Raw genomic sequence first — 13,994 nt, forward strand, 5'->3', positions numbered from 1 at the left:
GACAAAAACATGAAGATCAAGTTTATGGCACACTAAACTGAAGAATGGAAAAACAAAGGCTGGATTTTTTTAAAACAAAATAAAAATACAATAACTAAAATATATTTAAAAAATGGTAGTAGCACAGAAAGGAATTTAGTAAATAAATGTTGACTAAATAAAATTTATCCAAAAATACAGAACATTAATAGCAGCAATAATCATCATTATTAATTAAATGACTCCACTTTTGCATATTTTTAAACTTCTGGAAATAATCATTAAAATGTATTAACTGGTATTTCTTTGGAAAATTACAAGGTAATTTAAAAAATGATTCATTATTGAAGTTCATTATTTCAAGAAAGTATGAATCCACAAATTACCTGCATTTCCTTTTATTCCATGTAACAGTTTTAGATGTATATTTTCACCAAATCTACACTCAAAAGAGTCACTTTATTAGGAACATGTACCATTCTCCCATCACGGTTGTAAAGAGTGATTATATGAGTTACTATATCCTTCCTGGCAAAAAATCTTGAGCCAATCTGTCCATTTCCCTCTGACCCTCTCTTATCAACAAGGTGCTTGTTTCCACCCACAGAACTGTCGCTCACTCACTCGATGTTTTTTGTTTTCTGCACCATTCTGTGTAAACTCTAGAGACTGTTGTGTGTGAAAACCCCAGGAGATCAGCAGCTTCTGAAATACTCAAACCAGTCCATCTGGATCAAACCAACACCCAGACCACAGTGAGAGAAAGTCACACTGTGAGATCACAGTTTTTCCCGTTCTGATGTTTGAACATTGTGAACATTAACTGAAGCTCCTGATTTGTATCTGTGGGATTTGATGCATCGTGCTGCTGTGGAGGGATCGGCTGGTTACAGAACTGCTCTCATCTCATGTCTCCATCATCCCTGTTCCGCTCATCACATCACATCACATCACATCACTCATCCAGGAAGCTCAAAGAACAGATATCTGTGATAATGTGAGATGTTCCGGTCCTGAACACAACTCCATACTTCTGCAGGATTTTCCTCTTCATGCCTCTGTCCCCAAATCAGAGTCCCGGTGCTCAGCGCGCCGCTGGGTCTGTAAACTCTCACTAAAACCCGCCGCTCCGGGGCTTTAAAGCTCGAGCGCTAATGAATGACGCGGCGACGGCGGTCTGTCCGCGCGCGAGCTCACTTCCCCCTCAGCGAGCAGCTCTGAGCGCCGCCCGGTCCGGTCCGGTCCGGTTCGGTTCGGTTCGGTCGCTAATCACCTCAGAAGCGCCTTCACCTCAGCGCCACACGCTCCCTCACAGGAACACACTCAAAATAACACCGAGCTTCCCACAGCTAAACACTTAGCATGCGATTCATATCTAAACACTGACGAGGATCCAGTTAGCCAAGGCAGCTAACATGCTAACAGGCAGTGAGAGCAGGAAAAATGCTTTACCTTCCTGTCAGAGTTTAACCATCAGGCGCCTCCACACAGCCGCGGTGTCTTTACAGCCTTTAAAACTGATCCCAGTCGCCTCTAGAAACACAAAACTAAAAGCCGAAACATTTTTCCTATTAAGAACACAATAAGAGGCCCATCCCATCCTCATCCGCCATTTTACTCCCTCACTGTAGGACAGAAAGAACCGTAGGGAATTATGGGAAATGCTGTTCCTCCCCCCGCATTGTTTCTACTCGCGCACAGCGCTTTCATACTGTTTGTAATCTCTACTGCCCCCTAGAGGATCGGATACAGACTGCAGCATGTACAGCGCACTGGAAAGCTGCACTGAGACTCCTTTCAGATTGATTTTAAAAACACAATCACATGATTTAAAAATATATCATAATATTCTAAGTGTTTATTCAAGCCAGAGACCTTTTTATTCCTTTCGTCTTATAGCTTTCCACCAACAGAATACATGAGGTCCAAGCTGATATTAGTTGATATGATATACAGGCACCAGATCCAGATGTCACTCCGACATCCAGTGGACTAAACTACTCCAGTGACTGTGGATAGAATAACAATATTTCTACAATAATTAATTTTATATCACAGTAAGAGTGAACATCATTTCCTTCTGTAACACTCTGCTATAGTTCTGTGCAAAATCTATGTAATTTTAATTGTATTCCGTCAGTCAGGACATATTCAACACCTGGTGAGCTGTAACACACACCAACCTGAAATCTTTATCAAGTTGATTTCAGTGTTAAACTCCAGAATTGTGATTCACTCAGACTCACCGACATTCATGCAAATGACCCATGCAAAGTGTCATCACGCCCTGTGTGTGTGTGTGTGTTATGAGAAGTGGAGAGGAGACAGGGTGGAGATTAGATTAGGAAAATAAGCAGCTAAATCCACCATACTCAGATTACTAATAAGGATAGGGTCTCTCTCTCTCTCTCTCTCTCTCTCACACACACACACACACACACACTGGAATTGTAACAGGTAAGTGAAGGATGAAATCTTCCTGTTTGAACTCATCCTGAAGGTTGAAACTTTATTTGATGTGATGATGTGAAGTTTTTCTGGTCTACTGTCAGAGACATCATGGCTGTGGACATGAAGAAGATCATCCAGTGCATCACCCAGGGAGACCAGGACAGCGTCCTCATACAGCTGGACCACTACAACACTGAGGCAGGACAATGTTTTTACTACAGTAGCAAGAAAGTGATAATGCAAATGAGACAAATGAAAAGCACCACAGATGCAGCACTGAGAGTCGAATAAATGGCCATGTGATGATTGGGCTTTATCTCCATGTGGCCTGCAGGATGAGCTTCACTCCTGGGCACAATATTTTTTGGGGGGACAAACCCTGTTTCCATGCCAACAGCATGGCCTGAGGGGGGTTCATGTGTTTCTCTGAGCTGCTGTTCTGTAGTGGAACATTGAGTTCTTATCAGGAATATAATTGTGTGTTTTTGTTTTATGTTCTGTTTGTTTTCTTTACAGTTTGCAGAGTGTTTCTTCTTTAATGTGGAGGAAAGAGAGAGGAGAAAGGTGTGTGTGTGTGTGTGTGTGTGTGATGTCCTAAATCTCAGAGTACAGGATTAGCACAGTGATTACTGTCCCATCACCTTCACACATCTCACTCTGTCTCTCATTAATCACACACTGATTATTGAAAGGTTTTTTTTTTCTGAACACTGAGGGGGTTTAAAGCCCAAACTCCCTGTACAGGGAATCACACAGAAATCAGGCTCAGTAAAAAAATGAAATCATGCAATAGCAGAACAGGAAATATGACCAGATCACACTGAGTCAAAGTCTGTAAGAAGCTTTTAAAAATCTGTAGTGACACAATGCTTTCAAACTAATCTGAAAGATGAAACACTGATTATAACGAGGAGTAAACATTAACATCAGTAACTAGCTGACTCAATCAATCAATAAATAAATAAATAAAGAACCACCTCCCGAGCAGGGTTAGATTTGCACCGGTTTAAGCAGCTTTCAGGGGCTACACCGGTATAACTTTGTACCATGTGAACGCTCTACCGGGGCGGCCCCGGTACTATACCGGAGTAAAAGTTGCCGTGTGAACACCCCTAACGAAAGAAAGAAAGAAATCATTTTTTTATCTTAAATAAACTCTTTAAAAATGGAAAAAGTTTTTTTTTTCAGTTATCTCTCTGTAGAGGGCGGCACGGTGGTGTAGTGGTTAGCGCTGTCGCCTCACAGCAAGAAGGTCCTGGGTTCGAGCCCCGGGGCCGGCGAGGGCCTTTCTGTGTGGAGTTTGCATGTTCTCCCCGTGTCCGCGTGGGTTTCCTCCGGGTGCTCCGGTTTCCCCCACAGTCCAAAGACATGCAGGTTAGGTTAACTGGTGACTCTAAATTGACCGTAGGTGTGAATGTGAGTGTGAATGGTTGTCTGTGTCTATGTGTCAGCCCTGTGATGACCTGGCGACTTGTCCAGGGTGTACCCCGCCTTTCGCCCGTAGTCAGCTGGGATAGGCTCCAGCTTGCCTGCGACCCTGTAGAAGGATAAAGCGGCTAGAGATAATGAGATGAGATGAGATCTCTCTGTAGAACCCTTAATGGTTCTCGGTTTGGTTCTCACTCTACACCAGAGTATTTCCCAATCAGAAAGTTCTCCAAGTGGAACCTTTTTTGAAAGCTAAGAACCCTTAATTATTTCATGAACCCTTAAAGTGTAGTTGACTCAATAACAATGTTATCAATCATTGTTTCTGTCTCACTCTCATCACGCTCACATGGACCTGAGAACAGCAACGAGAGCTGGAGGAGGTAAACGTACTGACACCAGGGGCACCTGGGAGAGAGAGAGAGAGAGAGAGAGAGAGAGAGAGAGAATATCATGGAGTCTGAAATATAAGAGACAGAAATTGATTATTTTCAGCAGTTTAAAAAAAGACTAAGAAAAGGTTTAACAGCACTCCAGTACATCATTCTCTCTCTCTCTCTCTCTCTCTCTCTCTCTCTCCAGTTCCGCAGGAATAAAGTGAGAGACTATGTTCCTGGCTCGGACTCAGATTTTGGCTCAGGAGATGAAGACAGTGAGGATCCAGACCTCGTCCTGCGCAGGGTGAGTATAAACTCATCTCACACACTCCGCCCCTCAATCAAGAAGGGGTGGGGCCTAGTTTAAGTATAATTAGATTTGATCTCATGACATCAGTAAATGTAACTAGCTACTGAATCATACCTAACATAGCCTACTAAATCATATCCTAAAAGTGCATTTAAAAAATACAAGTAACTTCTACCATTAAATCTAGCTCAAATTAGTGAATTAAAAAAACCAATTTTGTTCCATTAGCTAAGTAAGATGACTAACACTAACTGAAGCAGAAAGTTGATGTAAATGATGATGTGATGAGTTTACAGAAAACATTCCACAAAACATTTGTGATGTATCTGTTAAACGTCTTCAATATCCTCAAATCAGTTTCACTAATTTTAACATTCAAACTTTTTTGTACTTTCTCATATTTCTGCACATCACGTGGCTTTGAAAGACCAATCAGGGGCCTCGTCTGTCCAATCTGGACCTTCACATCATCAGGCAGTGGCCAGTCACTTAGTACAATCAGTGAATCTGTCTGTCTGTCTGTCTGTCTGTCTGTCTGTCTGTCTGTCTCTCAGCGGTTGGCTGAAGCTCTGCTCCGGTTTGTCAGGACTCGTCTCCAGCCCGGCGTTCTCAGCGTGTGTTTGCGTACGCTGCGTATTCTCTCCCGTGATCGCCAGGCACTCTCACCCTTCATCACGGACTCCTCCATTCTCACCCTCGCCTACCTGAGTGGCATCAGAACCACGCCCCTTTCTCAGCATGATGATGAGGGGGAGGAGAAAGAGAATGTGGACCATGTCGACTCAAATCCCATCAGCAACGTGGACTTCTATGGCCATTTCACTGACGCTAACTCAGCGGCTCCTCTTGTAAGCTCCACCCCCTCACTCACCACACACTGTGTAAATGAGGACATCATGGAGATGGAAAGAAGTGACGGCATCCACGGAGTGTTGGCAAGAGGAAAGAGGGACACCAGAGAGGAGGAAGAGGAGGAGAGGAGTGAGTGGTGTGATGATGGAGAGGTGTGGAGGAAAGAAGCCATGAAGACTCTCTGCAATGTCATCTACAACAGCCAGAGGGCGCAAGAGAGGGCCAGTGCACTGAGGTCTCTCTCTCTCTCTCTCTCTCTCTCTCACACTGCTGCTGAATTCGGGCCCCTCACTGTTCAGAGCTTCTATTCATTTGCCTCCGATGACAATTTTTATTTTTATCCGTTTAAAATTACAATTAATGATGTGGAACGTTAGTTTCTGTTCTCATTTACATTATTACAGTGATAATGTTATAATGTTCTTATATAAACGATGACATATTAGAGCAAGCGCATTAATTATGAATAAAGCTGTGACGTGCAGCTGCACTAATTAATCACCACCTTCTGACCAATCAGAGCGCAGAACTCAGCAGCGCTGGAAAGTAAAATAAGAAACGGAAAATAAATGAAAGTAAAAGCGTGTGTGTGTGTGTCTTATTTTTTCCACTTTTTCCCTCCAGACTCCTCCCAGGTCTTTCAGAAAAGCTGAAGGAGGGCATTCGCTCTGTGTCGCCCCCCAGTGGTCAGTTTTATGAGCTGCGGTTGCTGTTCCTGCTGACGGCTTTAAGGCCTGAGCTCAGACGACAGCTGCAGCAGGTTTAGATTTACATTGCGACAAATACATGACTCTTCTTTATCCTGCACTTCCTCCGACACTTCCTGTGTCTACTTCCTGCAGGAGCGCGGCGTGTCCATGCTCACGGCCGCTCTGGAGCAGTGTTTGGCGGTTCAGTGGGCTGATGTGTACGAGGTTGTGGCCTGGGACTCCGAGTCACCCCCTGTCTGTAAGGAGGTGTCTCAGCGCGCCATTGAAATCCTGAAAGTGCTGTTTAACATCACGTACAGCTCACACACACAGCAGCCTGATGAGGTACAGCAGATTACACACAGAAATCCACACACTCTGCTAAGTCCACTTTCCACTGCGGTCAGTAAGAAGCACTTAATTACACACTGAGCTTCACTGCCTCCCTGTTTCCACCCTCAGGAGGATGCAGCTCTGTACCGCCGCCTAGCTGCTGTACTGCGTCACTGCCTGCTGCTGCCCTGCCAAGGAGAAGAACTGACTGAGGAACTCCAGGGGTGAGAAAACACACACACCGATCAACACACACCAATAAATACACACAACACACAGCCATGTGCATGGCTAAAGTTCTCGAATGAAGATTGAAGAGAATGTTGGAGCTTTAAGTGAACTCCAGCGATCCAGTACACAGTGCACTACATACCTGTGTCTTTAATCATCCCCTGTAATGTCTGTGGGTCAGAACAGAACCTGAAAATTAAAGTTAGACCCAGTTCATTAAACTTTATTGAAGCAGATAATCCATGACCTTTTGCTTGACCTTTGACCTTTTTTCTGTCCCTGAAATCGGACCTCCACAGGCAGACGGTGAATGTATTGTCAGCACTTCCTCTTCAGTGTCTGGACGTCCTGCTCTCAACTCGTCTCTCTGAGAGATCGAGGGAATCAGGCGGCGTCAACATGGACTGTGTCCACTCACTGCTCCTGTTCATGGAGAGAAGACTGGACAGAGTGAGAGAGAGAGAGACAGAGAGAGACAGAGAGAGAGAGACAGAGAGAGACAGAGAGAGAGAGACAGAGAGAGAGAGACAGAGAGAGAGAGACAGAGAGAGAGAGACAGTGTGTTTGTGTGTGTGTGAGAGAGAGAGAGACAGTGAGACAGAGAGAGTGAGAGAGAGAGAGAGAGAGAGAGAGAGAGACAGTGTGTGTGTGTGAGAGAGAGAGAAAGACAGAGGGAGAGAGACATAGAGAGAGAGACATAGAGAGAGAGAGAGACATTGAGACAGAGAGAGTGAGAGAGAGAGAGAGAGACAGTGTGTGTGTGAGAGAGAGAGGAAGACAGAGGGAGAGAGACATAGAGAGAGAGAGACATTGAGACAGAGAGAGTGAGACAGAGAGAGAGAGAGAGAGAGAGAGAGAGTAAATCCTGTTTAAAGCAGTTTTATTTGATAAAGTTGTTGTACTGATGAAATGAAACTTTACTAAGAGACAGACATTTGGACTGTGCTGTAAACGGACAGGTTTTAAGAATCAGTGCTAGAAGATGGAAAAGCTCTAAAAATCCTTGTTTTATTATTATTATAATTATTATATTTACATTTTATTCATTTAAAACCCAGAAATTCTCAATCATTAGATCATAACTGTAACTCTGTGTCCTCTCTGTCCCTCATAAACCTCATCTACAGTTTAACAAATGTGTACTTGTGTACCTGACGTGTGTGTGTGTGTGTGTGTGTGTGTGTGTGTGTGTGTGTGTGTGTTAAAGGGTTATAAGCTGAAGGAGAGATTGACCCCGGTGCTGAACCTCCTGACAGAGAGCTGTCGGGCTCACAGAGAAACACGACACTATCTCAGACAACAGGTGCCAAAACTTTATGCGTACCAAACCCTTTACCTCACTGACTGTGTGTCTGTTCTACACAGTTCTAGATTATGATCTTTAGTGTCTACATGCACTGAGCAGTCGTTTACTTGTGTGGTGTTTTAAATAACAGAAAAGGCAAAAAAATATTTCCACACTTCAATCCCCAGAATAAAAGTCTAAAGTCCATCATTATGGAAATTAGAAAAGCTTCCCAACCCACATGCCCCGCCCCCTTTTCTTTTTAGACTGTATTTGTATACTGGAATCTGATTGGCTGTTATATTTTATGATGCAGTAATGGTACATGTGCTTATGGATTTAATGAGTTCTGATTGGTTATTAATGCAACAGAGAAACCGTGTCATTTGCATAAATTCAACACAAACACAGATTTTCTCACGTGATTCATTTTAGGCTCAAAAAAAGATAAAAGAAGAAACAATGCTATGATAATAATTTTTCAGATTTCACATCATCTGAACACTCAAAGAATTTACCTTCAACGGGTTTAATCATAGAACACAGTTTATCATGTTGCGCTCTGTGTCACCTGACCATGTGACTGTTCTGTGCTGTGATTGGTCAGATTCTGCCGCCACTGAGGGATGTGGCACTGAGGCCTGAGCAAGGGGACACGATCCGTAACAAACTGGTGAGACTGATGACACACGTGGACACGGAGCTGAAACACTGCGCTGCTGAGCTGCTGTTCGTGCTCTGCAAAGAAAATGGTACAGAAACTCACAGGAAGAGGAAGAGGGTGGATTTTAACGACAGCCATTTTGAGTTTTTCAGAAAGTCTTGCAGTGGAACAGTGAAATTTATCATCTTATATATATATATATATAGCCTGCAACCCTGTAGGACAGGATAAAGCAGCTAGAGATAATGAGATGAGATATATATATAATAACCTATTATAATCTGAAACTTCCTTAAACACACACAGTGTATAAACTCTGTCCTGTTCCTACAGTCACACAGAACTGTTTCCCTTCATAAATATTTATGTGAAATATACAGCAGTGCTTGAAAGTTTTGAACCCTTCAGAGTTTTCTAGATTTCTGCATAAATTTGATCGAAAACATCATCTGAATTTCACACGAGTCCTAAAAGTAGATAAACAGAACCCAATTAAACACTTGAGAGAAAAATATTATACCTGGTCATTTATTTATTCAGGAAAATGATCCAATATTATACATCAGTGAGTGGCAAAAGTATGTGAACCCTTGCTTTCAGTATCTGGTGTGACTACATTTCCCATCAGCCCTTACACGTCGCTTTCCCCAATTACCAGCATCTGCTTCCTTTTGTTTCTGATTATGCACCCTATTTAATTTCATTATTTCAGTCATGGGAGGCTTCTTTCGTCTGTCAGCTGTTCTTTTCTGAGTTTTGTTTATGGCATGGTGTTTATTTTGAACTCTTGTTCATGCTCATAGTTTGCCTTTGTTTTACTCATTTTCACTCATCTTTATTCAAAGAATCTGGATTTGCATCTGACTCCATGTCAGTTACACGATGAGTAAAAACCTGACATAAAGTCTGGTACTGATTTACACGACAAACTAAATACACACAGTCATGAATGTGGTAGAGGGTGCCAATAATTTTTCTACACACTCTCAAAGTGACCTGTGTGAGAGGTGGAGATGATGAAATGGACCCTGAGTGAGAGTATTGTCTGACTAATAACAGTGTGTGTGTGTGTGTGTGTGTGTGTGTGTGTGTGTGTGTGTGTATATCAGTGGGCCGGTTTGTGAAGTACACTGGTTATGGCAATGCAGCAGGTCTGTTAGCAGCCCGAGGTCTCCTGAGTGGCCGCAGCTCCACACCTCAGTCTCAGTACTCCAGCGACTCAGACTCGGACACGGAGGAGTACCGGCAGGCCAGAGACCGGATCAACCTGGTGACAGGACGTGTAGAGGAGCCACAGCCCGACCCCATGGAAGGGATGAGTGAGGAGGAGAAGGAGGCCGAAGCTGTGCGTCTCGTTGCCATGTTCAACAGACTCTCCAGGTGTGTGTGTGTGTGTGTGTGTGTCTGTCTGAGGCCCCATCCACAGTATTTGGATATTTTTGGAAATGCAGCATTTAGGGACCAAAATGGAGTTTCAGTTTCCTGTCTACACAAAAATGTCACTAGAAATGAAAATTTGCATAAAATTCTCTTCAAATTCCCTGGAGAAATTACACAACTCAGTGCTTACTGTTTTCAGCAAGAACCCAGATTAGGATCCGATCCAGGAGAACATGCTGAATTTCCGTGGAATTTTAAGCAATAATTCATCATCATCAAAAAATCAAAACTATGTAAGAAAAGTAGTAAAACATTCCTGTACAGATGACGCTGAGTTTACAGTTGTAGCTGCACTCCAGGACAGTAGATGGCGATAACAGCAACAACAGCATCTCTTTTCTGGGACCTCAGAGAGTCTTCATGGGAGAATTTGGTCTTACAGATGAGTTCTGAACCCAGACTTTCTCCAACATTTGGCCATGTTTGTGTTTTTCCACTCAGTTCGCAGCTCTGCATTATTATAACGGTTTACAGTGTAATATCGCTGCCTGCTGGGCCAGTGTGCTCGTGTGAGCGTTATTACATCATTTTTGCGTGTTTGTGTGGATGGAGTGTTTTCAAAGACTCTGTTCTTGTGAACAGAAATTTTTCTGAAAATTGAGAAGTTAAAAATGACATTTAAAAATCTCTGTATGTGTGTGGGTGGAGCCTCTGTGGAGGTTATGTTCCCGATTATTCCTTTAAAGACCTTGTCTTAAAGGTGAAGTGAGGAATTTTTACAGTGGTTAAAAGCAGCAAACAAAATCTTTTCAGCCTTAGTTCAGGTTTGCGAGTCTGTGAACAAGCTTCCAAACAAAAATTCCCATTTCTCCTGAGACCTCCCCCTGTCTGTGATTGGACCAAATACCACATGGATGTTTCCATCACTGCACAGAGGGGCAGCTGCTCAGTTTTCTGTTCCTTTGTTTGTTTTTTCGCTCATGGTTGTGGAAACACAGCATGAATGCCTTTTAAATAAAAAAATTCACGGAGCTTCAGCGTGATTACTGCATGCGTACAAGACGCTTCCAGAAGAAATGCATTAATTCAACCTGTTAAAAAACCTGTGTGAGGGGAAAAAAAAACAGAGAGGCCAAGAAAAGAAACCATTCTGCTTCCTCTCAACATTAAACAGTGAATGAACTGGAACAGGACCTTCAAAATGCAACCAATCAGGGGTGGGTTTCCCAAAAGCCTCTGAACGCTAAGAGCATCTTAACTCAGAGAGAGTTCATTGTGCTGCTCGCTCTACCATTTAACGATCTTTGTGCTATGATGCTTTTGGGAAACTTGCCCCAGGACAAGAAAATGGCCTGACTCACCTGTCAGTCACATGACTCGTAAAACAGCACATCAGCCTCTGGAGCTTTATCTGTATTTAGACAGTGAGAAGACTGTTAACAGGCGGTGTGTGTCACAGACGACACGTTTAACTCTGGGTGTTTGAGTTTACTCTTTACCTTTCCCAACTCTCGTCTTCTTTCTCAGGGATAAGATCATTCAGCCAATGTCTGTGATGCCGGACGGCCGACTGACTCCTCTCTGTGGCCGTATGAGAAACAGCACCCTGGAAGAGGAGGAAGAGGAGGAAGAAGAAGCAGACTGTGAAGAAGTGGATTAGGATGTGATCCTGAACCTCCAGAACCTCAGTTCCAGCTCTGATCCAATCGCTAATGTAGTGGACTGAATGTGGATTCTGTAGGGGGTAGATTCTACAGGTACAGGGCTGTTAATTAGAAGTGTAGATGAAAATGAAGAGCAAAATGAAGGGAAAAGAGAAACAGGGTCAGTCCCAGATACTGTACAGAGAAGGGAAAGAGATGAAGAATGAGATATATAATGTATATAAAAGCACAGAACAAGTCAGATCTATAGACAGGAAAGTGTGTGTGTGTGTGTGTGTGTGTGTGTGGTCATATGATGGTAGCATCCCTGCAGGAAAATCTGTAATAATTTTTGGAGAGAGAGAGAGAGAGAGAGAATCATCACAGACAGAAAAATGCTAGCAAGGTTGCCATGACTGCGTTGCCATGGTAACTACACAAGACTATGTAGTTCTCCAGATTTGAGAGATTCTCTCTCTCTCTCTCTCTCTCTCTCTCTCCCCTTTCCCAAGAGTGGAGTGTTTACCTCGGATGAGAGCTGCTGAGGTTAAAATCTAATGCTGTGTGAGCTTTAATGAAAGAATATTAGCAGCTAAATAAAAAACATTTCATTTCCTGTACTGTGGGAGAGATGTTTTCATTTGCAGCACAATTTCCCCCCACACTTTTACTCAAAAAGCTATGTAACGGTGGAATTACAGTGTGCACAGGGACTATCAACCACACAGCACGGTTTAATATGTGGCTTTCAGTCCTTCTGTCTCCCACAGCCACTGTTCCTCTCCTTACTGTCCCCCAACCTGAGAGCTGAGGCAGGGGAGGAAGTCAGGGCGAGGCAGGTGCCAGCTTGTGAGTCAGCAATAGCAGTGTAGCGAGACCACAGGCGTGTGATTATACACTCATGATTTTATAAAAATTAAAGTTATGAGCTCATGATGAAGATCGCTTGAAATGCACCACATGAAGAATTTTAAAACAAGGGGAAAATTGAGGAAAAAATATTCCTACATACTTTCATGAGCTACTACAGGTTCAGACTGACTTGAGGCATATTAAAGGTGCAATCAGTGATTCTGGTGGTACTGTTTACTCTAAAGCCACGCCCCCAAAACACTACACTACAGACGTTTTCACACTGATTGGTCCGTCTAATCCAATCAGAGAGAAATTTATTCTTTTGGTTTTTGCTATTTGGCCTGGCTTCATACAGTAGATCACATATTTAAACAAGCCAAAACAAACAAAAGTTATCTGAGGGGCATAGGGAGGGAAAGTGAAACACAGCGATCCTAGTGGTAGCGTTCCTAAGCCGAGAGCCAGACTATTGAAAATCCCATAGACCCGATTTTTTAAAAAATCCCACGAAGTTATGACGTGGAACTTGTACACCCCCAAAAAATATGTTGTATATGCTGGGATTATCTACTAACTGTGAAAGTATCAGGTGAAATTTCGCCGTCTTTTAAAAGATCGAAATTGCACCTAACATGTCAGAAACGGACTACAACCAAACTGTCTAGTCAGAGTCGCTCAGATTCCGTCAGCAGTAGGCTTAGCTATCCCACGACCGGGAAGATCTGTGTATTTTGATCATGCTATGTTTTGCGCCAGACTGCAACCACTGGTACAGAAATACTCCGCCAACCACGCTATACAAATGGGCATGTTGATGTAGGCTACTCGCCGGCCGCTACCTGCTACAGATTTGGAAAGGCGCTAGACTTGTGGTGACGTCGGGTCCGTGTAGTCTTTGATCAGCTTATTAAAAAACATTCAAAACAATTCAAATCGGTGGAAAAAATAAAGTATGATCACCAGGATCGATAGAGCTGCCCGACATGCACAACATATGGAAGCCATTGTCTTAACGTTGAAGTGTAACCCGAAATGTAATGTTTTGAAAAGATATTCCCATTCATTTTGCCATAGAGGTTGGAACGCATCCAGTAGGGGGCGATGAGATTACTTTCCCTCCCTATGTAAGGCTGAAAACACCTTGCAAGACCCTTTCATAAAGAAAGAAAGAAATCTAAACAAACCTTTACCAAGTGGACACAGAAATTACAGTGTCCCCAAAGACAGAGAACACACAGTCAGTAATAAATAAATGACTGTAATTAAATACCTAACTCATTTACAACACACACAGAAACCCAAGTACACACAGTGTGTCTGATTCACTTCCTGCAGTGAGTCGATTCAGAGTCGAATCACTTACTCACTTGACTTCATTCAGAAGTGGGCCGAGACTTGTCTCAGCCCCGAGTGTGAGAGCTGGAGTGTGTTCTCATCTGCTAAAGAACCGCAAACTCATAAAACACTGCGTATGAGAACGCCTCCTTTAATGCTCGAATGCTGGTGCAAAAGGCAGA

At 43.1% G+C, this 13,994-nt stretch overlaps 1 protein-coding gene across 1 annotated transcript; it reads left to right on the forward strand.

Annotated features, from left to right (window-relative positions):
• The first annotated feature begins 2,538 nt into the window (after positions 1–2,538).
• Positions 2,539–11,968, forward strand: si:ch211-195b15.7 (synembryn-A). The gene is made up of 13 exons (XM_060902704.1): positions 2,539–2,628; positions 2,947–2,994; positions 4,224–4,241; positions 4,441–4,539; positions 5,100–5,632; positions 6,022–6,157; positions 6,240–6,431; positions 6,549–6,643; positions 6,950–7,100; positions 7,858–7,953; positions 8,543–8,687; positions 9,709–9,979; positions 11,507–11,968. Exons 1-13 carry the CDS (start codon positions 2,539–2,541, stop codon positions 11,637–11,639), a joined length of 2,007 nt encoding a protein of 668 aa, XP_060758687.1. The 3' UTR covers positions 11,640–11,968.
• Positions 11,969–13,994: the final 2,026 nt, after the last annotated feature.

The sequence above is a fragment of the Neoarius graeffei genome, chromosome 20, assembly GCF_027579695.1.
Source record: "Neoarius graeffei isolate fNeoGra1 chromosome 20, fNeoGra1.pri, whole genome shotgun sequence".
Lineage (NCBI taxonomy): Eukaryota > Metazoa > Chordata > Actinopteri > Siluriformes > Ariidae > Neoarius > Neoarius graeffei.

Excerpts from the sequence above, each read along its gene's own strand:
- si:ch211-195b15.7 (XM_060902704.1), top strand. The coding sequence starts at position 2,539 with ATGGCTGTGGACATGAAGAAGATCATCCAGTGCATCACCCAGGGAGAC. Across the intron at positions 6,644-6,949 it reads CTGACTGAGGAACTCCAGGG|GCAGACGGTGAATGTATTGT; the intron begins GTGAGAAAACAC and ends GGACCTCCACAG. Across the intron at positions 7,954-8,542 it reads GACACTATCTCAGACAACAG|ATTCTGCCGCCACTGAGGGA; the intron begins GTGCCAAAACTT and ends GTGATTGGTCAG.